Below are 26,631 nucleotides of genomic sequence, written 5' to 3'. Positions count from 1 at the left end.
TACCAGATATTTGAAATGGTGTTGCCAATTCTTAGTTGTACTGGAGGCAACTCTAATGAAATTCTTGTCGTGCTCCTTTCATATGGGTTGCCAGAGGAAAGGCAAGCGCCCATGTGCTCACGCAGTTGGTTTTTATGCTGCGTTATTTCAAGATAGACCTAGACATTAGGAACTATCTCTATGTGAGATGTTCAGTTCGATTTAAGCCAGAATTTCACATCTTTTGGAGCTTTCTGGTGTGGAAGGAGGCTGTTAACAGCAGTGTTATACAATTTCAGTGTAGAGATGGCAAAGTTAGAGATATTAGTTTTTTGCCCACGCATCAAGTGGCATTTTAACCCTGTTGGTGCCAAATACGATCTGATCGTGATGCCCTTCTCATTCATTTTTTCTGCGCTTGAAGGCAAAGTTGTTAGTATTTCCTAGCCAAGACTCAGAAGGAAGGTCGAAGGCACAGCATATCGATCTTCTTTTCAATTGTCAGTGCGATATTTCGAGTAAAATAAACTTCTCTGGTGTTTGTTTACAGAGTATTTCGCGGCAGCATAGCGTCATCAAGTAAGAAGTTGGGGTTCGATACGAGTGATTTAGACAATAATATGATAAGTAGTGTAAGTGAAGATGAGTTGTGCAGGATTTGTAGAAAGTGAATCGGATTATGAGACGTCCGGTGGAGAAGAGGACTCGTCGTTTTCTTCTTCAAGTGACGATTGTGCGTCAGCAAATGACAACGACAACCAAACAAAACTGAATTGCAGTGCAAATACTTCTGTTGAAATAATGGATGAGGCATCAGACAATCCGCCCCCTCCAAGCTTTGTGTATGCAGAAGTACCAGGCCCTAAACATATACCAGCAAACGCCACACCAATTGATTTTTTTCAATTTGTTCTTCTCGCAGCAGCTACTTACGATTATGGCGACTTAAACTAACAGATACGCTCGCTAGGTGATTCAGTCAACGCATTTATCGCCAAATTCGAGAATCAAATAGTGGCAACCAACAACTGTAGCAGAAATGAGGGCTTTCATATCAGTGATTTTGAGTATGGGACTGATTTTTTAATTTTTTTTAGTTATTGGTCAACTGATGCAAACCTGTTGACACCGTGGTTTTCGCAAATGCTTTCACGCAACAGGTTTCAATTGTTGCTGCGGTTCTTACATTTTGTAGACAGTTCGAAACTTCACCCTCCTGGTCACCCATTATATGATCCAACAGCGAAATTTCGAGTCTTGGTGGATATCGCCAACAACGTTTTCCGTCGCTACTACACTCCACACCAGCAACTGAGTGTAGATGAAAGTCTTGTTGGGACAAAGGCGCACTCACAGCTAATCCAGTACTTTCCCAATAAACATCATCACATATGGGGAGTCAAATTTTGGATACTGTGTGATTCAGTAGTAAATTACTGCTTAGGGTTTTATGCATACCGTGGTGCCAAAAGTGATGATGACAAAAACAAAATAAAAGAGAATGGCCTGGGATATGTAGTCGTGAAACTACTAGCTCTTGGGAGCTACATGCAGAAAGGTTACCATGTGTTTTGCGATAACTCTTTTACACCTATTCCTCTTGCAGAAAAGCTGTATTCAGTCGGCACTTATCTAACGGGAACAATTACAAGAAACAGAAAATTCCTGCCACATGGTCTTCTGTTGAATTATGCTGTAGGTCAGCTAAAGTTTTTAAAGAAATCTTTTATACTTCTCTGTGGCTTTAGACAGAAGAAATCACAGAGAAATCCAGTCCTCCTTGTGAGTACATCATCCTCTGCTATATCATCAGAAAAGATAATTCGCAATAGACAGTCGGTCAAGAAACCAGATGTAATTTTTGAATATAATAAGTATACGGGTGGCATTGACTCATCTGATATGATGGCATACTGCTATGTAGATGAAAGGAAGACTGTCAAGATGTGGAAGAAGGTAGTGTTCAGCACAATTGCCAGGATGTTGCTGAATGCATATGTTTTGTACAAGGAAAGCCTAAACCCCAGCGACAAACCACTGACATGGCTGAATTAACAGCATAGTCATATGCAAACTTTCTCAACAGTGGTTTCAGGCAAGGACTACAACCACAAGTGCAACAGATATAAATGTACCTGCTCCAACAGTATATGGTGTAGAGACTCTTCCGGGGAGAAAGGAACGCTACTGTAGTGTAAGTTCAACGAAGGATAAGAAGTGGCGTTCATGAACAGTATGTGTTTGTTGCAAGAAAGGACTGCATCCTTCATGTGTTGGTCAGCATGTGTGCAAGTAGTTGTCATAACTGCAATCTCACATTTGTCAGTGATTTATGACTGAGGAACTGAGAACACGTTCAGAGCAAAACAATTTTTTTTGTAATGTTATGTTTGTTTTGATTTTTTCCTTAGTGAAATAAAAAAATTTTGTATTCCTTTATGATGTTTTTACTAAGCAAACTACAGAGATTCCATAAATACTTGAAATTTTTGAGTATATCATCATTTGATGGGTCTCAGAGTAAACTGAAATCAAAGCTTTAATTTTTTCGATAAACCGCATCATGAAAATAATTTTTTTTTTCTGATAATATGTTCTTTGACAATGTGTATTGCACATATAACTGTAGCCAGCATATAACTGTAGCCTAAAAATTAAAAAAAAAAATTACATTCCTTTATGCATTAGTTAAGATTTTATTGCAAGTATGGCAGAGGTCTGTATTTTACTGTAAAATCGCATGGCACTTTTAACATGATCTTTTGAGAAAACGTGTGGCACTAAAATGGTTAAAGACTGAGGTACTTCTATAACTTTCCATCACAATTATAAGTTAGATGTAAAAAGAATTTCACAACTACCATCAAAATGCTGACAAATGTTGATGTGTGTGGAAGCTACGAGAAACACAGGTAACTAATTACTCAATGCCATGGAGGAGTCAATTTGCAAATTATGTTCAAGAGCACAGAAACTGAACTGTAGATGTGGGCACTGTGCAATTCTGTCATCAAATTTTTAACTTTAGACATTTATACGTACAATGTAGACTAGCAAGCCCGTTCACTGCTTTCATAATGTTCCAGCCTTATTTCATTTCTAAATGAAGAAAAGAATCCAAATCCATGTCACTTGAGAATCTTCCAAGCAAACTTTCTGTGTCTTGTTGCTTAGTATTTGTAAAGCAGACCACTATGACTGCTCTCATGAGGTTCCAGATGAAGACTGCCGGAAGTCTTATGTACCAAACAGTGGAAAATCTGGAATGGAATGTAACAATATTATGGGATGGAAAGTTGCTACTCACCATATAGCACAGATGCCCAGTCGCATTTAGGCAAAACAGAGACTGTCACAAATAATTAAGCTTTCGGCCATTAAGGCTTTCGTCAACAATAGGTGCGCACGCATGCGCTCACTCACTCACACTCACACTCACACTCACACTCACACTCACACACACACACTCACACACACACACACACACACACACACACACACACACACACACACACACCTGTAATCGACCTTGATGCAATATCTGTCCCATACATCCTCTCATGACTACCAATTCCAGTCCGGTCACTAACATTACCTATCCCATCAAAGGCAGGGCTACCTATGAAACCAGTCATGTGATCTACAAGCTAAGCTGCAACCACTGTGGTGCATTTTATGTGCGCAGGACAACCAATAACCTGTCTGTCCACATGAATGGCCACCGACAAACTGTGGCCAAGAAACAAGTGGACCACCCTCTTGCAGAACATACTGCCAAACATGACATTCTTCGTTTCAGTGACTGCTTCACAGCCTGTGACATATGGATCCTTCTCACCACCACCAGCTTTTCTGAATTGCATATGTGTGAACTCTCCCTGAAATACCTCCTATGTTCCCGTAACTCTCCTGGCCTCAACCTTCATTAGTCACTGTCCTCACCCATCCAGCCTGTTATGTTCCCATTCCAGCACTACCCAGTCGTCATTCCACCATCACACCCAGTCTTATTACCTCTCTCCTTTTCTGCAACTATCTGTCTCCATTGCCCACTGTCTAAACGGTAGCATTTCACTGTCCGACACTCCCACCATACTATCCCTCCCCTTCCTGTCCCAGCCTCCCCCTTACCCCCTCCCAGTCACTACTCCCATCAAGCACGCTGCTTGCACTGTGGTTTCAGCTGCATGAGACTGCGGTCGTGTGTGCGAGTTGCGGTTGCGAGCATGCGCACTATTGTGTGTGTGTGTGGGGGGGGGGGGGGGGGGGGGTTGGGCACGCGCAAAGTCTATTGTTGACGAAGGCCTTAATGGCCCAAAGCTTTATTTATTTGTAACAGCCATTTTGTTGTGCTTATCTGTGACTCAGAAATCTTATGAATTGTATTCATAATCAAATGTTAGAAGTGAAACATGTTGGTTTATGTAGTTGTGTAAATAAAAGTAAGAAGAAACCCTAATTTATCTATTGCCATAAGTCATTCGAACAGCAGTGGAACAGAATTATTAGTCTTACATTTACAGCTGTAAAACTATAGCCAGCAGCTGAGCCAAGGGTAAACCACAGTCTTAGTCTTCACAAATTTTTAGCTATCTGTAGCTATGGCAGAGTCCATACTGAATAATCGATTAATCTGCAATTGCAATTGAATATATCTGTGATCACTGTGTTAAATCGTTGCAGATTTCTGCCTGCTTACCAGCCTCCAGTCGTTTGTCTTTCTTTATTGGGCTTCTCCTATAGCTGTGAACACAGGATGCCAATGTACATGGGATTTTTATGAATGGCAAAACATCTAACATTTCACTCCTTCAGATTCACTCGTCATGTGCATTGGTACTGAATAAAAACAGGAAAGCTCTTTTAGTGAACAAATAATAATTATAGCAGAACTCTCATTATCTGAACCCTTAACAGTCTGGACCAATTATCTGGATCGCTTTGAGGAAAAAGACATCTGTACTATATGACTAAAGTTGTTGGTTTCATTCACTAGTTATTACATTATACAGAGTAGGTTTATTTATAATATTTTGTGCCTGTCATTACACACTAATTTGCGCGCATGTATACCCGTCCTTTTTTCCCCCTAAGGTAAGTCTTTCCGCTCCCGGGATTGGAATGACTCCTTACCCTCTCCCTTAAAACCCACATCCTTTCGTCTTTCCCTCTCCTTCCCTCTTTCCTGACGAAGCAACCGTTGATTGCGAAAGCTAGAATTTTGTGTGTATGTTTGTGTTTGTGTGTCTATCGACGTGCCAGAGCTTTCGTTTGGTAAGTCACATCATCTTTGTTTTTAGATATATTTTTCCCACGTGGAATGTTTCCCTCTATTATATTCACAGTATAATACCAAATAGACATAGAAAATAGTTCTTTGTATCTTTCTAATTGTGCTAGGTATAGGACATAGAGGGCGTGGCAGTGTAACTTCTCTCCTTGTGTGTGGATAAACTTAAGGGCCCTAAGGACTTGGCTATGTTTGCTGAATTTCACAACTTTTTCTGTGGTTAGCTGTAAGAGTTGAAAAACTTGTCACACTACGTGCTTAAAGGCAAAACCTAATACTTTGTAACTGGCTGTTTAAAAAGTGGTGATTGGGGAAGGTTTTGACTGGAATGCTTGTTTATGCAAAAACTTCTGTAGTTTCTTTTCTCCCTCCCCCCCCCCCCCCCACCACCTAAATTGTCTTTGCATATTTTCTTCTTTTGATTTTATTTAAGCTTTGAACGATTTGTTTCTGTTAAGAAGCAGCAGTATTTTCTGCCAGTGAACTGAGTGCTTTTGTGATTGAAGGAAGATGTTTCTCACCGTCATTTTTCTTTTCCCATGTAATTCGATAATTACAAACTCTTCAGAATTTAATTTCATCCTTTATGGGACATTCATACTTACGCGACCCAGACTTGCAGAGCTTCATAAATAAACAGGAGGGTACTTACTTAGCATGGAAGTAAAACATAAAAAACCTCCCTGTGCACACTGGGCAAAGAATTCTGGCAAAATGTGTTGACATTTTGTTTTCTGGTTGCTGTAGTGGAGTGTGTGAATGCTACAAACTGGCAGTCAGCCAAGAGCATAAACAAACTACAATTATGACTGCCAGAGGTTAAGGCAGCAGTTTACACCCATGTTCTTCATTTTTGGGAGAACAGAAGTGAGATGTGGTTACAGAAAATGCTGACCTCTTCTGGTGTTGTGGGTGCCATAATCGAACTCTTTGTGATAGAGCAGAATTAGTCTTATCACTCATTTCAAAATAAGAAAATGACGAATGAATGAACAATGCACGGCACAAAGCATATAGTAATGGTTATCAGGCAGTTGCTCTCTGAGGTTAGCAGTGTTGTAAACGAGGTAGTTCAGGCCTGACCTGTGCCAGTATTTGACACAATCACTACCTGAAACTTCCACATTAAATGTGTGTGCATTATGCCAGCTTTCGAACTTGAGCTACCAGACAGATGTATACATTTTTTTTCTAAGATGCTGTAGGTCCCACAGCTGAGTATCATATTGTTTTTGCAGCTTTTATTTTACACAGACTATTCAACTGCCCATAGTTGGCATGGGCATTGAACGCACTGATATGTCGTACCTACCATACATGTTTCATTTTGAAAACTTACTCTTACACACATTATCCTTCTAAATAGGGCTTTGCCTGATGAAGTGCGATGCCAGTAACCAAAAATTAAGATCTTGATAATCATATGCAGACAATAAAGCTATTATGATAAAATTGTTAATCTGGGTACAATTCGCTAAGAAATAATATGTATTAGGCAATTTGGTGTTTTTTTAATTTTGTGGCAGAACTTGTCTGTATTTGCATTTATCCTAAAAGAGTATTTTTCAGATCCCTAGGTATTATCAGCTTTGCTTCAGTGTGACTATTGTCCTTTCGGACATCTTTTTCAAATCTGTCATAATTAATTTAAAATCCGGAATTGATATCTTTGCTACACCATGTTTCTATAAATAACTTTCCATACTGTTTCAGAGTTAACAAATCGTATACTCTCCTAATCATTCCATGAATTAACTACATTAAATGGCCTTCATTCATTCAGTATAGAAGAAGACTAATAGTAATCTCTTTTAAGTTCAATTTCTGCCTCTTAAAATATGTATCGGTTGTTAATATAATCTCTCTTTGGAACTAAAATTAGAAGGAAGGTCAGCATTGGCCGTAATTTTGGTGATTTATTAACAAAATCGATTTTTGATCACATAATGACCATCTTCAGTGCTGGAAGTTAAATATTTCACATAGCTATCAGTGAATATGATACAAAAGACAGCAAATACACCTGAGTAGGAACCAACTGTTGGTAAGAACATACCTTTAGAGTACAAATTAAAGCTCATAGGCACTGGTGTCTAGTTACTAGCAGTAACAGAAGCTGTGAAACGATCACAATAACTGAAGGTGCTGTTTACATTCACCTATACAGCAGACAGGTGTGACAGGGGCTTGGAACGCCCTGTATGTAACATGTCACGTGAAGACTTAACATTACTTTATTTGGCAAGAGATTACCACAAAATACCAAATGTGCACTTGGAAATCATTAATTGAATATTTCAAATTTAAAATTGTACATTAAAAATGCTTAGCAAAAAGGAAGGGGGATATGCACATTTTGCAACATACACTGGTGTGTTGTTTTCAAAAAAACTTAAAAAAATGTAAGAATAAAAATCAAGTGGTTGATTATAAGGTGTCAAATTACAGGACTAGTAGAAAAGAAAAATATACTAATAAAATGGCATCAAATATAACAAAATTTGTTATAGCATAGTAACCGCCATCTGGCGTGGGAAGTCAAAGGTGTGAAGGCCTTAATTTACGTAAAATATTAACGTTGAAACCAAGAAGTCAAATACATAAATAGTCGCGATTGTACAATATATGCCATGATTTAACAGGTCAAAATGTCATGAAACAAAACATTCTTTATAAAAAAAATTTTAAGGTGCAGACTAACAATTTTATATCGTATTTAATGACATGATGATACACACACCTCAGTTGTCCCGTTTGGACGTGTTGACACAGTTATAACTGTTCCTGAGGCTTAATTACAAAAAATCATCGTAATTATGAAAAGTGGAATGATATAAAAACATATCGTGGATGCAGAGATCGTTTAGCGCACTCTCTTTGAAAGTCTGTGCTTCTCCAGGTCAGGATGGTGGTGTTCCATGGACTATTTACTTCCGCATCTATGCAGGTCTTCTCTCTCGTGAACTTCTGTAATCACCGTCGTGTGGAGAAGACACATGTTGCCCCTTGAAGAGTTCACCGCATGCAAAATAAAAATAAAACCCACATATAAGATTTAAACACCTATATTTGGTTAATTTTACTATTTTCTTGTTGTTATATAACAACTTTTGATTGCGAGTATCATTCGTTGTTCAGAAGATGTAGGGCTAATCACTCCTCTAGAGTTGTATGTCACAGCATAGTACCATGCACATGCTCATGCTCATGCACATGTTGTTGTTGTTGTTGTTGTGGTCTTCAGTCCTGAGACTGGTTTGATTCAGCTCTCCATGCTACCCTATCCTGTGCAAGTTTCTCCATCTTCCAGTACCTTCTGCAACCTACATCCTTCTGAATCTGCCTAGTGTATTCATCTCTTGGTCTCCCTCTACGATTTTTTACCCTCCAATGCTATATTTATGATCCCTTGATGCCTCAGAACATGTCCTACCAACCGATCCCTTCTTCTAGTCAAGTTGTGCCACAAACTTCTCTTCTCCCCAATCCTATTCAATACCTCCTCATTAGTTATGTGATCTACCCATCTAATCTTCAGCATTCTTCTGTAGCACCACATTTCGAAAGCTTCTATTCTCTTCCTGTCCAAACTATTTATTGTCCATGTTTCACTTCCATACATGGCTGCACTCCATACAAATACTTTCAGAAAAGACTTCCTGACACTTAAATCTATACTCGATGTTAACAAATTTCTCTTCAGAAATGCTTTCCTTGCCATTGCCAGTCTACATTTTATATCTTGAAAGTGTTGTTAATAAAAATTCTCTATTTAAACTAGACTGAACTGCATGTGACTGCTTTAGTCTTTAATAAAACTTGCATCTGACTGCGTATTTAACTGAACTGAACTTTATCTGACTGCATGAAAATATTGTTGGAAAATTAATACTCAGAATACACATTTGACTGCATGAAAGTTTAGTGGTAAAAATAAATGAGTCACCAACCTGCTTCTGACTGCGTCTGTGGACTTGTTTCGCGCACTCCTTCCCGTTTAGCCGATAATAAAACATATATTCAACTCAGCCGTAGTGCAATGGCATAAAATTGTCATTCTAGATAACTTTACTCATTTTGGCCCTGTTTGTTACTTAATAAAAATTCTGTCCTGATCTGAATAATTTGCCAACTGTGCGATGGCATATAGATATTTCACTCTGATAAATGAAATCATTAGCTTCACTCATGGGAACTTTACTTTAATGTACCTTTTGGTTCAATGCAAGCACAGGATGCGGAGAACGACATAAGGTGTGAGATGAAAAAAAAAAGTTATTGTTAAAACTTTTAAGGCACATGTGAAAAACTAAAAAAAGAATTTACATAGCATGGATTTACGAGAAAGTTTCACAAAACTCTTATTGCATTAACATTGGGATCTAGCTTTTAGACATTATTTAACCAAAGAAAACCTATTTTATTAATTATTCTGTCTAGTTTCCCCAGGTATGTGCCAAGTTTCGCTCAATATATAGCTTATTATGTGCGTAGCACCAATTCTTACTTTGATGCTGTCACGACCCGGCTGCCTCCTGCAGGCATCTAGCTCGGACTCGAAACATGTCTGCTGTCTCTGCGCATCTCCTCACCACTACTCAAACTTTTACCGCGTGCACCTAGCTCTGTCAGCTATCAAAAATCTTACTACTCGAAGATATACTACTCGTCCAACCTTGCGGTTGGCTACTATTGACATTATTCACTGGCTCTATCCTAATCGAATCTCAGCACGTACCTATCAATCTTCCCTACTTCGCCCATCATCAGTTATTTTGCTCCCCAAATAGCAAAACTCTTTTACTACTTTAAGTGTCTCATTTCCTAATCTAATTCCCTCAGCATCACCCGACTTAATTCGATTACATTCCATTATCCTAGTTTTGCTTTTGTTAATGTTCATCTTATATCCTCCTTTCAAGACACTGTCCATTCCGTTCAACTGCTCTTCCAAGTCCTTTGCTGTCTCTAACAGAATTACAATGTCATCGGCAAACCTCAAAGTTTTTATTTCTTCTCCATGGATTTTAATACCTACTCTGAATTTTTCTTTTGTTTCCTTTACTGCTTGCTCAATATACAGATTGAATAACATCAGGATAGGCTACAACCCTGTCCCACTCCCTTCCCAACCACTGCTTCCCTTTCATGCCCCTCAAGTCTTATAACTGCCATCTGGTTTCTGTACAAATTGTAAATAGCCTTTCGCTCCCTGTATTTTACCCCTGCCACGTTTAGAATTTGAAAGAGAGTATTCCTGTCAACATTGTCAAAAGCTTTCTCTAAGTCTACAAATGCTAGAAACGTAGGTTTGCCTTTCCTTAATCTTTCTTCGAAGATAAGTCGTAAGGTCAGTATTGCCTCACGTGTTCCAATATTTCTACGGAATCCAAATTGATCTTCCTCGAGGTTGGCTTCTAACTGTTTTTCCATTCGTCTGTAAAGAATTCACGTTAGTATTTTGCAACACCTGCTTTCTTTGGGATTGGAATTATTATATTCTTCTTGAAGTCTGAGGGTATTTCGCCTGTCTCATACGTCTTGCTCACTAGATGGTAGTTTTGTCAGGACTGGCTCTCCCAAGGCCGTCAGTAGTTGTAATGGAATGTTGTCTACTCCCGGGGCCTTGTTTCGGCTCAGGTCTTTCAGTGCTCTGTCAAACTCTTCACTCCATATCGTATCTCCCATTTCATCTTCATCTACATTCTCTTCCATTTCTATAATATTGTCCTCAAGTACATTGCCCTTGTATATACCCTTGTATATACTCCTTCCACCTTTCTGCTTTCCCTTCTTTGGTTAGGACTGGGTTTCCATCTGAGCTCTTGATATTCATACAAGTGGTTATCTTTTCTCCAAAGGTCTCTTTAATTTTCCTGTAGGCAGTATCTATCTTACCCCAAGTGATAGATGCCTCTACATCCTTACATGTGTCCTCTAGCCATTCCTGCTTAGCCATTTTGCACTGCATTGGTGTTTGTTCTGTGGCTCTGTTATTTTATGGCTGGTAAACATGTTTGCTACCTGTCTGCCATACATTTAGTTGTTTTTGTACTTGTATACATGCCAGGACATCCGGTTCAGTAAATCTTGACAATGACTTCACTTAACAAAGTCTGATTATATGCAGTATTGTTGTACTTGACAGTGGCTGAAGCCTGAAATCATGATGGTGTTATAAAATAAGGATGTTGTACACCCAAAGAGTTGAAATGTCATTCAAACATTGTTAGATTACTGTGGCCCAAAAATATGAAAAGATTATCACCATAGTGTCTACTGCAATGCCATCAATATAACCTGTGTAGAGTGAGTGAGTGAGTGAGTGAGTGAGTGAGTGTGTGTGTGTGTGTGTGTGTGTGTGTAGGGGTCTGGTATACAGAAGACCTTTTGGTTAAAAGCTTACTTGTTTAGCAGTCTTTTTGTTGTGCATGTTTGCGACTCAACATTTACACTATACAGTGAGAAGCAATCTATCCTGTTCATAATACTATAAACTCCTAATATGTTTACAAGTAAATTAAACTTTTTTTGTAAAAAGTCTTTCAGTGATTTTCATTTCTATTGGTGGCATAAAGAAATTGCCAAAAACTTTTTTTGTGTAGGTGAGCAAAAGGAAACTGCCTCTACACCACTCAGCATTACAAAGAGAAGTGGTAGGAAAGGAAGTACAAAAGAGACATCATCATCTACAAAGCTATGTGGAAATCCATTGTCGAGTAAAAGGAAACTAGATTATAATACATCTGACCCAAATAAGGAACCACTAGTTGCAGAAGCTGTGCCTTCTGATAAAAAAACAGATGTTTCACAATACAGGTAAAGACTTTATAACTTGTGAAATAAATAAACTATATTAGAGAGTCTGAATTGTTTCATTTAGTGTGTCATAACTTTACAAATGAATATGGCATTTATAGGGAAACTTACATATGTTAGGTTGGTTTCAAAACTGGTATTATACATGACAGAAAAAAGAATTACATGGGTGAATCTAAATTACCTTGATAGTCTAGAGCTGTTTGCAGAAATAAAATAATTTATCTTTCTGAAGAAGAGGCAGAACATGGTGGTATTCGTTAGCACTCCAAACTTGGCAGCTTTGTAATACTCTCAACCTTTAGTACAGTTCAGGTAGTTTATTCAAATAGCATATAAGGTAGAATATTGAGTTGTGAATTATATTAAAGAAAAGAAAGAAATAAGGAAAAGAGAATTTCACTTGTTACATGTAGTTGTACCGATATTGGTATAACTGGCACATAACAGTGAATGAAACAATCAGTCAAAGATGATATTATTCATTCAGAGATATCAAATGGAAGGAAGCTGAGAAGATAAGAATTAAGAAAATGTGAAAATTGTTAGAGGTAAAGGAGATATTGGAAAATACTATCTGGAATTAAGCAGTGAATGAGTGAAGTGATCCAATCAGTTTATAGTGGAGATGTTGAGAAGTAGATAGGCTCATAAATTAAGACTTCATCTAATGAATCAGCTCACGAACTTGCACTCGTATCCAGTGCAACTACAAATGCACACAGAACAATATTGTCTTCACACTGAACCCAACTGGGACCAGGGATTGGATGAAATGAGTCAAGTGGAAAAGTATGCAGCAAGGCAAAGGTGGAAAGATAGTGACAAGGATTGTGAGGAGGAATAAAGAAATAACACTATAGTCTCTAACTCACTTGGGCCACCAGTGACCCACACAAAATACATGAAAGGCTATTAAGCAAATTCCAGTAGTAGTCACTGTACAGGAAACCCAGGCTACCTCTGTATTAAAGATTGATTAAAGTTATCACCTGTGCAGTTATGTACGTCTAGTCATGAAACCATGTTTAACACTTCCGCTGCGGCATCGGTGCAGGCGCGCAACTCTCCAGTGCAGCCGGGCAACGCTCGAGTGCGGGCCGGTAACACTCCGAAAGTGCAGGTACCGCTCGTAACCGACGCTCCTAAGCACACCTGAGTTACAGGCTGACGTCAAGACCTTGTAAGATCTGTAGGGTCATGTTATATACTGACTTAATGATGACACCTTAGATGCATTACTTCAAATAAGCTTTGTCTGTATTGTGGTCTTGTTTTAAAGTCTCTTTGCTGTCTGACACCTATACGGGTCACACAGGCGTCATTCAGATGTTCATTAGCCGCCATTACGAACAATATACATTCGATAACTGATCAGAGAAAACAAAAGTTTACACGCTATGATGCTAGCTTAGACACTGCAACTAGACTGAGTAATCCGATAGTGAGCGCGGACGCTTGTAAGCGTCAGCCGCACTGGCTCATGGCTTGTTGTGACGCTTATAAGCGTCAGCCGCAGCGAAAGTGTTAAGTCGTACAATGATGTGATACTGATAAACATTTTGAGCAGAATGGTATAGAAGTTACAGAATTGCAAAAATATCTAAAAGCCATTTAAGTGTTACTTTAACAGAAGTAGGATACTCAACTTTGAAGTTATAAGATTAAACTTCAGAAAGTAGGGGAAAATGTCAAAATGCAAATAGAAATACCACCAGATGTACTGAGGATCTTGCTGAGGCCTTCACAGATAGTTTCTATCTCACCAGCTTGTCCAGAAACAGGATTTCTTGTGCCTTGTTCCCTGGTCACCTTTCATTCCTCACATACCTGTAGATAGGTCCAAAGGATATCCATCCATCCATTCCCCAGTACCACCCAGGGGCAACTAAATCACATTCTCCGCCAAGATTTTGACTAACTCTAGCCATGCCTAGCAATGACAAATATCCTACCATACACCCTCCTATCACCTACTCCAGCCGTGTCACATTAAAAGTAGGGCCACCTGTGAAAGCATCTCCGTGATCTACCAATTTTACTGCAACCATTTTGCAGCATTCTGTATGGCTATGACCACTAACAATTTCTGTCCACATGAACAGCGACTACCAAACTGTGAAGAAGAGACAACTGGGTCAGCCAGTTGCCATACATGCTGCCCAACAAGATGTGCTTGATTTTAATAACTGCTTCACAGCTTGTGCCAACTGGATTCTTTCCTCACCAGTTCTCTCTACAGCATGTCCTTTCTTTTTGTAATCTCCCTGCCCTCAACTATAGCTAGTACCTGTCCTTCATGCCCCTTCCCCCTCAAAGCATCTGCATATTCTTTTCCCCTTCTCGTGTTTCGCCTCTCTCTTGTTCGCCGTCAGCACAGTCTTCAGGTGCCGCACATAGCAGTTCGCCAAACTGTACTTGCCTCATCCCTACACAATTTTGTAGGCAGCACTACAGCATATTCTCCACCCCCACTATTATCCTGTTATCCCCCCTTTCCACCCTGCCCCCCTCCTGTGCCCCTATTACCTACCCCCACCCCTTTTCCACCCTGTCCCCCTCCTGTGCCCCTATTACCTACCCCCCTTCCCACCTCCCCTCCTCCCTATCCTCTGTTTTCTTTTAATGTGTCTATCTGCAGCTCAATGGCTTTGTGTAGTGGAAAGCAATCTATCCATTCATGTTGTTGTTCCATCCCTGATTTTCCATTGTTCAATTCTTTATTTTAGATACTGAAGTCTGAAAATCATTAATCACTATCATACAATATCAAAATAAAGGAAAAAATCCATCATTAATTTTCTATTTTCCTTTTATGAGATTCAGAGTAATTCTGAATCATGTTTAAAAAAGAAATAACAAGAAAAGTAAGTAATTTTTTTCTGCTGTGGCTCTTTCTTGAAGTTCAAGATATTAGGTTTTTTCTTTTCCTTTCATTCTTTTCCTTAAGCCTTCAACTAAATTTCATCCCCCCCTCCCCCTGCATAATGTCATTTCATTAACTCCCAATGCTAGAAAGTCAAAACAAGATCACTTTAAAAAGCTGTAAAAATGGAAGCATACTAAAAATACTCGAATATGATAAGGTCACTAATTTCTGTAGAGAGAGAATGAATAAATGAAATTTCATCCAAATTAGAGATAGTGCCTAAGGCTGGTTTGCTTGACATGGAATGACCTGATTGCAATTTATGCAGCAATTGGATGCTCCTTTACACTGCCTGTTCATTTCTAATTCCTGCTGCAGTATTTCCTATAGATTAACAGCTTTAAAATTAGTGGTATTGTTGGTGGTTGGGAACTTCATTGTAAACAGAGCAACTTGTGAAGCTATAATATTTCTGAGTATGTGGTCAACTGGATCATCCATCTGCAAGGCAAGCTACAGTTTCTACCATTCCCTGTTTTCTTCACGCCATTCCTTATTTTCTCAAAGAAAAGAATTAAGTTATTTTGAACAACTATGATGAACACTTCAGTAACACAAAACACACATAAACTCACCGCCTGTAGTCAATCATAGAATTCTCCCAGTTGTCTGAACTCAAGTAGCTTGCCAGTTAAGTTTACACAGAAGCAATTTCATTACTTATTGTCAAAAGTAAAATTATCAAAAGTGTAAAGATATTTTGAATTACAGATGAATGTCTTCCAGCTGTAGCACTCTCTTGATTGTTTCAGGAAGGAACTGAACACTGTAATAGAACAGTTGGAGACTTTATGTAGTAAATGGTCATTTACTCAAGAACAGACGGCCAGTTTACCAAATGAGGTTAATGATATGGTGGATGTTGCCACTGGACAAACCAAACTACTCATCAAAGAAAAGCTTGCACAGTACAGAGGGCTTATTGATGAATGTGAAAAAAATAGTGGGCCTGTAAGAGTGACAGAATCAGATTTGCAAGGTTTCTGGGAAATGGTAAATCTACAGGTACTGTGGACTAATTGCTGTTATTGATACAGGCTTAAGGGTTGTCCTCATAATGCTGCAAAGATATATGTAGCTTTGTTCACTTGTATTTGTTTTCGAGTGAGTAGCCCAGATTCAAAAGCCACTAAATGCATTTTTTGTTGATTTTTAGTGGACACACTGCCATGTAGATTCCTTTTCAGCTTCTAGACAGAGGAATAGGTTTCAGGGTGCAGAACTCAATATGAACCATTGCAAGTGGCTGTAGAAAATTGTGTTCCATTGCAAAGGCTTGTGCCACTGACTGCACATTGTCTTTGGTGTAAATCCTGCTAAATGTCCAACATTTGGAATACTGAAGTTTAACATGCACAGCTGTTGCCATGCCATGACCAGTTGCAAAGCATGCCAGCTGACATCATACTTACCAGTCTAGTCATTCAAATGTACCTTTCACTTTGTTACGAATAGAAGGGATGCTTTTCTTACTCAGCACTAGGTTGGCATGGTAAACGCGTATGCAACAGAGAAGCTCTTGCTGTCAACACATTGTCAAAATATACGCTAGTAAGCACAGCTCAGCTGATCTTATCATTAAAGCAATGTTGTGCAATGGAAACTGTGTTGACACTAATTGTTATGTCATAACCTCAAGAAATTCATGGTATGACCTGTGCTGTCCTCTATGCAGTGGCTTAGTCTGACCAATTTAATGGATAATTCCTGCAAAACTGAAACTTTAAGTTTTCTGGCAACAAAGATAGTAAGAGCGTAGTGCATAGCAAAACAAAAGAAAAGGTATATTTAATGCATTGGATTTCACAGAGAGCAGCAAAGAGTGCTATGTGTTACACTTACATTGTTTCAGATTGCTCCCAGTTTCACAGGAATTGTGCATTGGGGAGGATTGTAAGCAACCACTGGGGGAGGGGGAGTTGGTAATAAAAATTGAAATTTTATTACTTGCATTACAAATAGTCAAGCCCATCACATTTCAAAGACCTAAAAAGGCAATGAAGAATCAGATGGAGACTTTAACTTGCAGAAAATTCTTTCCACATTCACAGAACAGAAATAATATGGATTTAGGACAGACTTCAGTCATTGGGCTCCCCAAGCAGGTGGCAAGCACAGGCCCACAAGCAGTGAGCACATTTCCTTTACTTCTCTGCGGGGTAGGGAGTGGGGAGCCGTATGGGGGCTTGAAAAGAGATTATGTGGATACCGCATGTTTCTTAGACTAATTAATTTTGCCACAAAAAAATGTGCAAATCAGTTTAAATGACGTTTCATTGCTATAAATTTACCAGTTAAACTAAAAGCTTAATACTACCACATAATTTTACTACAAAGTAGGTACATATTTCTCATTTTACTTAATCATGCATTATACATGTAACAATTCTTGAACAAATCTCACCCTCTTTAATCTTCTTGCTCTTTTTCCCTTTTACAAAAGCGTCTACAATTGGTTCATTCATTCATGTGCTTTGTAGATGTAATGTGTAGTTCAGGTTATGGTCTGACAATATCTCAAAGGCATTTAATTGCTCTTCATTGCTGGAAACACTTGTTTAAAGATGTACATGCAATCAAGCATTAATATTAAATTGCAGCCACCTTCTGCAAATGAAGAAACTGACCGTGAGGGAAATGCTTGTAGAAATGTGGAACATATATCTTGTTTTTAAATTTGTCTTTATCTTCCCTGTTGTGCTACAGGTCAGTTTCTTAAAGCTGCATACCTGTACAAATGTTTTCAGTATTCACTGAATATAGGGATGAAAAACGCCCTCCAGCTCTGTCAAATCCTTAAATCAAAACAGAAATTCTTCCTTAATGGTAAGATAAATAGGTGGATAGCATTTGAAGTTTGTCAATACCATAGTACTTCAGTCAAGATAATTTTGAAAACAGAACTGCATTTCCCTTGTCCACTTGATTCTCCCAAAGTGAGAATTTTATTTTGAATGTGTGCGCACAATCAATGAAATGTGTTATCAACAGATCCTTACCTTGAATATGTGAAGTGTTAGAGTATTTCAGATGGCTGGTCATACTGACAAGGAAAGCTAGTTCGCTTTTCCACGAAAAGCCAGTGCACCTCACAGACTTTCTTGCTGAAGGTTGGTATATTCAAGAAAGTTATCAGATTGGTGCTATTGAAGTTCAGTGCTCCTACTTAGTTCATTTTTCAAAGTGACATCATTTGCACATAAATTTTTCTGCTGAATCATGTAGTGAACCCCTCTTATTTCTTGGTGTTCTCCCAGCTTTTTCATTTTCTCATTCAGTTGTGGTTGGAATCATGATTTATATCCAACATGACTGGTGCTGTGTCTGTAGATGCAGACACTTATAAATTTCGTGATAAACATGTATATTTTCTACATTTCTCCATTGCTATGAAGTCTAGGAGCTTTCTGTGACACCAGGTTCACTGTTTGTGCCTCTGATAAAAAATGGCTAGTTGAGCTGTAACAAACTGTTCACAAAGATTTACAAGCTGACTGTGAACATCATGTGACATCTGCTATATGTGTTGCAAGATTGACACGTTTGAAACAGTACCATGCATCTGAAGATCCTTTGCAATGCAGATGGAAGTGCAAACATAGTGTCTGTGTCACACTACTATCCCTTGTCATTGCTGCAATTAAGCGTCGCTACTCTTAAAACTGACCCTCCCCTATTTCACAGCAGGCCCTTCATGTTGTTACGGCCAGTGTTAACATGCTTTCTCCTCACTCCCTGCCATGTTGCAGCTGCTCTGCTCACAAGCAGAAGCCTGAAAAAGTGAAAGTGCTTATGCTCAAAATCATCAATTTACAATTTATTTGGTTAATTAAGTATCAAAATAGTTTTAATACAGGGTGAGTCACCTAACATTACTGCTGGATATATTTCATAAACCACATCAAATACTGACAAATCGATTCCACAGACCGAACGTGAGGAGAGGGGCTAGTGTAATTGGTTAATACAAACCATAAAAAAATGCACGGAAGTATTTTTTAACACAAACAGACGTTTTTTTTTAAATGGAACCCCATTAGGTTTGTTAGCACATCTGAACATATAAACAAATACGTAATCAGTGCCGTTTGTTGCATTGTAAAATGTTAATTACATCCGGAGATATTGTAACCTAAAGTTGACGCTTGAGCACCACTCCTCCGCTGTTCGATCGTGTATCAGAGAGCACCGAATTACGTAGGGATCCAAAGGGAACGATGATGGACCTTAGGTACAGAAGAGACTGGAACAGCACATTACTTCCACATGCTAACACCTTTTTATTGGTCTTTTTCACTGACGCACATGTACATTACCATGAGAGGTGAGGTACACGTACACACGTGGTTTCCGTTTTCAATTACGGAGTGGAATAGAGTGTGTCCCGACATGTCAGGCCAATAGATGTTCAATGTGGTGGCCATCATTTGCTGCACACAATTGCAATTTCTGGTGTAATGAATGTCGTACACGCTGCAATACATCTGGTGTAATGTCGCCGCAGGCTGCCACAATACGTTGTTTCATATCCTCTGGGGTTGTAGGCACATCACAGTACACATTCTCCTTTAACGTACCCCACAGAAAGAAGTCCAGAGGTGTAAGATCAGGAGAACAGGCTGGCCAATTTGCGTCCTCCACATCCTATGAAACGCCCGTTGAACATCCTGTCAAGGGTCAGCCTAGTGTTAATTGCGGAATGTGCAGGTGCACCATCATGCTGATACCACATACGTCGACGCGTTTCCAGTGGGACATTTTTGAGCAACGTTGGCAGATCATTCTGTAGAAACACGATGTATGTTGCAGCTGTTTGGGCCCCTGCAATGAAGTGAGGACCAATGAGGTGGTCGCCAATGATTCCGCACCATACATTTACAGTCCACGGTCGCTGTCGCCCTACCTGTCTGAGCCAGCGAGGATTGTCCACGGACCAATAATGCATGTTCCGTAGATTCGCTGCCCCGTGGTTTGTGAAACCCGCTTCATCGGTAAACGGGTAGAACTGCAACGCATTCTCTGTTAATGCCCATTGACAGAATTGCACTCGATGATTAAAGTCATCACCATGTAATTGCTGATGTAGCGACACATGAAACGGGTGAAAGCGGTGACGATGCAGTATGTGCATGACACTTTGACTCAGTCCACCGGCTCTCGCAATGTCCTGTGTACTCATGTGTGGGTTCATGGCAACAGCAGCTAACACGCCAACTGCACCCGCTTCTCCTGTGACGGGCCTGTTACGGACCCGTTTGCGTGCTACGACCATACCTGTTGCATACAGTTGGTGGTAGATGTTTTGCAATGTGCGGCACGTTGGGTGCTCTCTGTCCGGGTACCGTTCTGCATACACGCTGCAGCCTTCAGCTGCTTTTCGTCGACACTCGCCATAGATGAGTATCATCTCCGTCTTTTCAGAGTTCGAATACACCATGGTCACAGTTCCTACAACACTACACTATCACAGATGTCTGGTAACACGGTGTACTACAGTTCGTCTGCGTGCGGAGACGAATGCAGAATAACAATAGCAGCAAGCGCTACATGCGGACACTGCGACAGCTAGACCAAACCACAACAGTGCACTACAGCCACACTTGTAAACGCGGTCGTCATCGTAAACATGTCCCTGCAGATGCTGCTCGCCGACCGTGGCCCGTGTTTGTTACAACACGCAACTGAACGTCGGAGGTTTCAAGCGTCAACTTTGGGTTACAATATCTCCAGATGTAATTAACATTTTACAATGCAACAAACGGCAATGATCACGTATTTGTTTATATGTTCAGATGTGCTAACAAAACTAACGTGGTTCCATTTAAAAAAACGTAGGTTTGTGTTACAAAACATACTTCCGTGCATTTTTGTATGGTTTGTATTAAACAATTACACTAGCCCCTCTCCTCACGTTCGGTCTGTGGAATCGGTTCGTCAGTATTTGATGTGGTTTACGAAATATATCCAGCGGTAACGTTAGGTGACTCACCCTGTATACTGGCATAAAGCTGTACAATGAGCTGCCACTGGCAGTTCTGTCATGTATCGCACAGTTCCTTAGAAAGATGGTACAAAACCAATTATCATCTTTGTATATGAGGTAGAAGTAGTCTATAATACTGTGATATCGTAAACTTAAGATGTACTTTAAATTATATATCTTATTATTGTATACATTCATTGGTGCAGTTATCAAAACCCATAGTATGTACATGATCAGTGTTTGATGATTGAATACAAAAATAATTATGTAACAGGTGTGATGTTTGGCAGATTGTAGCGAGAGATACAAAGAAGTGCTCTTTAGCACGTAAAACCATCATAGTCATGGTCAACATTCATAAGAACATTAAACAAAAATTAGGAAGATATGCTACGAAAGCCGTGTTATTTGCAGATGACTCACTGTTGATGGGTGAGGAAAAATGGAAGTGCATAGGCAAGATGATCTATGGAAGCAACTTAAAGAAAACATCTGGGATGCTAGTAAACACAGAGAAGAGCAAAACATTATTCATGACAAGGGAAAAGATAAAATTGAGCGGAAAATTTTTGGAAGTGATCAAAAGTTTAAAGTACTGAAGTGAAGTGTGATCACAAATAATGGCAAGATAGCAGAAGAAATTGAATAAAGAATACAACAAGCAAACAGTTTCTGCCAGAGTGTAATGGATATATAGTGAAACATGCTCCCAAAGAAATATAAGAAAAGTTATGTTTTCAATTTATGAACACATTCTAGCATATGCAGATGGCACATAGACAAAAAGAAAGTGGGAAGAGAGCAGAATGCAGACAGTAGAGATGAAACTTGAAAGATGTTTTGAAGGTAAGACATGTTATGGACAGAATAGGAGAGGTGAGTGTGCAAAAAATATTTTCTGGAAGGGACCACGAGGAATAACCAGAAAGAAATGAACAAATGTAGTGATGTAGTTGATATAGAAGAGGGGAGGTAAACAAGTTGATGCACTTACAGAAAGAGACGACTGAGAGAGGGGGGGGGGGGTATTTGATGCACAACCTGACCCATGAAGTGGCAAACAGGCAGTGTGAAGATAACATTCGATAGAGGTCAAGGCGACTGTAGTTTGAAATATTATATCTCTTGATAAATTTCTATATTTTCAAAAGGAATGTCTACTTCAGTAGATTTTATGCTTACATTCATTAGAGTGATAGAGTAAGAGATTACTAAAGTAGTGTAGAAAAAGGGGTAAATTAATTGTATTTATATTTTTAGTAACAATGTACATGAGCTGCTTTTTTAAAAATTAATAATAAACCGATTTATTACTTTGTGGGCAAATCTTAAAGCATAAGTAGGAAACTGTACAATCTTTTGATATGCTACCTAATGTTTATTTGTGAGGCTTACTGCGCAGCCATAGTGTGTGTTTCCAAGATTGCATTGCAACAGGAAAAGGGCTTTCTGTGTGCTCAATTTTGAGGTGTCCAGAGCTGTGGTTACAGTGCAGTGCGAGTTTCGCGCACAGTAATAACATAGATACATGGTACCAACAGTTCATGGAAACCTGAAGCTGTTGTAAGGGGAAGAGACCTGGTCCTCCTCATGTGTCTGATACGTTGAGAGTGTTCAAGGCGTTTCAGTGAAGTCGTCGCAAGTCACTTACTAAAGCAAGGAGGGAATAGTGCATTCCAAAGATTACAGTATAGAAAGTGTTACATAAATGGCTAAGTTTCAAACTGTACAAGTGTGATGAGTGCAGGTCCTTGCATCAGCAAATAAGTGAAGACTTGAGGTCTGTGAAGAGCTGCAGTTAAGAGTAGAGGACGCTGGTTTTGTACAAAGACTTATCTTGTGCTATGAAGCCACTATCAATGTAAGTGGCAAGGTGAACGCACTCACTGTCTGTATCTGGGGGAGTGAGAAACTACATATGCTGATAGTATGTGAGACTCGCCAAAAGTGAATGTTCTGTGTGCGGTTCATACAAGTAAGTGCACAGCCCATTTTCCTTGAACAACCAATGATAGCAGGCAATTCATTTTGAGACATATTGAAAACCTACGTATTATCCTAGCTGGTCCTCAGAAAAGAAATCCACTACTGTACAGCCACATTATCAGTGACAAACAGCTGGCAACAGCATCTGCCGTAAAATATCTAGGTGTAACTGTTCTAAGCAACCTTAAGTGGAATGACCATATAAAACAGGTAGTGGGAAAAGCAGACATCAGGCTCAGATTAATCAGAAGAATCTTAAGGAAATGTAACTCATCTATGAAAGAAGTGGATTATAAGCACTTGTTCACCCGATTCTTAAATGTTGTTCATCTTTCTGGGATCCCTATCGGGTAGGACTAATAGAGGAGATAGAGAAGATCCAACAAAGAGCGTCATGTTTTGTCACAGGATCGTTTAGCTGGTGAGAGAGTGTTATGGAGATTCTAAACGAACTCCACTTGGCAAACGTTAAAAGAGAGCATTGGGCATCACAGAGATTTACTATCAAAATTTTGGGACAGCACTTCTCAGGAGGAGTCGGATAACATATCTCCCCCCCCCCCCCTTCCCTCCCCTTCCCTCCCCTCCACGCTCCAGATAAATCTCACGTATTGACCACGAGGAGAAAATTCGAGAAATTAGAACTAATACAGAGGCTTACCAACAATTATTCTTCCCATGCCCTGGAACAGGGTTGGATTGATCAGATAGTGGTACTGACAGTACCCTCCACCACACACCATTAGGTGGCTTGCTGAGTATGATGTAGATGTTATGATGATCACATTTTGCAACTAATCCTGTTTGCCAAATTTAATGCCCTGTGATTTGCATCAAAAACTTGGAAAGTTTCCGCTGCTTATGGTATAAGGATAGCCCATATAAAGTAGTAAATCAATTTATTATTAATTTTTAAAACAGCACCATTCATACCTAAACACCCTGTATAAATACACGTTTATTAACACAAAGTGGTGACTCTGTACAATAAGATTGTAACATAGGTGAATGTAGCACAAAAACAATAACTGAATGCCATACTAAATGTCGTGGCACTTGTATATATGCACAGAAATTCCATGAAAATGTAGAAAAGTTTAAGTATAACATTCCCTCTCCATTTAATTTGAGGAAGGGGTGCAGCGAACCACATTTCGATGAACCCTAATGATCTAAGTTCAGTAAATGTCTCCTTGATCTGTGTATTTTTTGATTCAGTCACTGAAGTAGCATGGGGTCCTTTTTATCCTGTTCTACTGCTGGTTGAGGAGGAAGTCAAAGTAAGTGCCATTCCTTTTGAGTTCTGTGTTGCCCACTATTCTTTATTATGCTTCAACTTTTTAGTTAATTTTGGTACCTTTCGACAAGTCTAGAAAGCTGTTTTCCAATGTACAACGTATCTCGCAGCTGTTTGATTACACTGTCAAGATCCAAGGTGATCCACTTCACAAATTGTTCAAGAAATTTTAGGCGTACACTTGATCACCAACCTAAAACTTTGAACCTGTCTTTGGCTGTACTTCCTCTTTTGATGGAAGGATCAGTGACTATATTCCTTGGCTGATGACCATGAAGTAGTTCGGCAGTTCGTGCGGTAAGTAATCAGCATTTTTGGCAGAGCACCTTGCTTGTTCTCTCGTCCCCAGTTAGCTTTCTTTGAAGTTTCTGTAAAATTACTGACAAATCTTTCTGCTGCACCATTTGAAGCAGAATGAAATGAAGTTGTAGTCAGGAGTTCTATGCCATTCATGCCACTGACATTTGTGAATTACATTGATACCATTGTCAAAAACTATGGTCTTGATGAATCCTTGTATGGTAAAGAGTTTTTAGTGCTTGTAGCATCGTTTCTGAAGTTGATGTCAAATATGTTTAGGAACTGTGATTGTGTGTCAACACATGATCCAGTACGCTTTCCTAAATGGTCAAGCAAAATCAGTGTGAATTCTTTCCCATGGTTATGTTGCTTGGGGATGGTGAAGGTTAATTTAGAATATCCTTTTTGTGATTGGGTATTGCTATTTGACAAGTTTCACATTGTGAAACCATTTCTCAACTTTTGTGTCCATTTTTGGTCACCAGCTTGTCATTTGTTTCATCTATCTTCATAGTCAGCTCCAAGCATTCATTGTGGGACACAGATATTGAGCATCTTTGGTTGGGATTTAAAGGTGTTATCCACCACATACTAGAGAAATACGTGCTTAGCAAAAATATAGGGGAGGGAAAGGATCCACCTTGATTCAACAAAAGTTTTAGGAAGTTTCTGAGACAGCAGAGAATTTTGCACAGTCCTCTTAAATGTAGTCACTGCCCTGCTGACAAACAGAAATTATGTGAAATGAAAGCAGCTGTCAAAAGGTCAGTGAGAGATTCTTTTAATGAATTTGAAAGCAATATTTTATCTGCAGGGTCAAAAGATAACCCCAAAAACTTTTGGTCGTACATAAAATCTATGAATACTACAAATAATTCAATACCTTCTCTTTCTGACAGTACGAGTTATGTAACAGATGATGATAAACAGAAGGCCAAAATTCTAAACCTAGCTTTCAAAAACTCATTTACGGTAGAGGAGTGCAGCACAATTCCCCCTTTCATTTATGAAACAAACGCAAGGATGGCTGACATAGTGTTTAGTGTATCTGGGATTGTAAAACAGTTAAGATCCTTAGATGCCAGGAAGGCATCTGGCCCAGACGGTATCCCCGTACCATTATATGTTGACTATGCTACAAATATAGCACTATTCTTATCCATCATCTCTCAGGGATCATTGGAACAGTGGAAAGTTCCACGGAACTGGAAGAAGGCTCAGGTCATAGCAATCTATAAGAAGGGTAGAAAATCGGATGCACATCATTACTGGCCAATTTCACTGACATAGATTTGTTGTAGAATCATGGAACATTTGTTTTCAGACATAATGACATTTCCAGACTTTGAGAAGCTCATTTGCATAAACCAGCACAGTTTTAGGAAACAGCGGTCATGCGAGACACAGCTGGCCCTCTTTGTGCATGATATACAACAGGCTGGTAGATATCGGCTTCCAGGTTGAGGCCATATTCCTTGACTTCCGAAAGGCATTTGACTCGGTTCCGCGCTGCCGCTTGTTCCAAAAAGTGCACGCTTAGTCTGATGACATATGTGGTTGGATAAAAGTTTTCTAACAGACAGAGAACAGTATGTCGTCCTGAATGGGGAGACTTCAACAGAAACAAGTGTAACATGAGGTGTGTACCAGGGCAGTGTATTAGGTCCTGTGCTTTTTACGATTTACATAAACAATCCGATTGATGGTATTGACAGTGGCATTAGGCTGTTTGCTGATGATGCTGTAGTCTACAGGTAAGCAGTATCACACGAAAGTTGTGAACAAATCAATGAGAATTTGCAGAAAATAAATGCGTGGTGTAATGAATGGCAGTTATCTCTCAATATTAGTAAGTGTAACCTATTGCGTATAACAAAGCGAAAATCCTCATTATGTAAAAGTGCAAAATAAATGCCCAGTCTTTGGAAGCGGTAACATCTGTTAAGGGGCTCCGGAACGCCCTATACTTGCAATGTTAAAATAACGCTTATAAATTACATCTTTCTTCACAAAGTATTTGAGGTAGGAAGTTGAACTTTTTACAGATT

At 39.3% G+C, this 26,631-nt stretch overlaps 1 protein-coding gene across 1 annotated transcript in view; it reads left to right on the top strand.

Annotated features, from left to right (window-relative positions):
* The window catches only part of LOC126175390 (disks large-associated protein 5-like), a 179,766-nt gene that overhangs the window by 55,587 nt on the left and 97,548 nt on the right, over positions 1-26,631 (top strand). The window contains exons 4-5 of the mRNA XM_049922172.1: positions 11,875-12,088; positions 15,770-16,022. Of these exons, the coding sequence (XP_049778129.1) occupies positions 11,875-12,088; positions 15,770-16,022 (467 nt within the window). The remainder of the gene's footprint in view (positions 1-11,874; positions 12,089-15,769; positions 16,023-26,631) is intronic.

Source organism: Schistocerca cancellata, chromosome 3, assembly GCF_023864275.1.
Source record: "Schistocerca cancellata isolate TAMUIC-IGC-003103 chromosome 3, iqSchCanc2.1, whole genome shotgun sequence".
Taxonomy (NCBI): Eukaryota; Metazoa; Arthropoda; class Insecta; order Orthoptera; family Acrididae; genus Schistocerca; species Schistocerca cancellata.
Note: the sequence above shows the minus strand (reverse complement) of the source record. Positions and strands in the feature narration are given on the sequence as shown.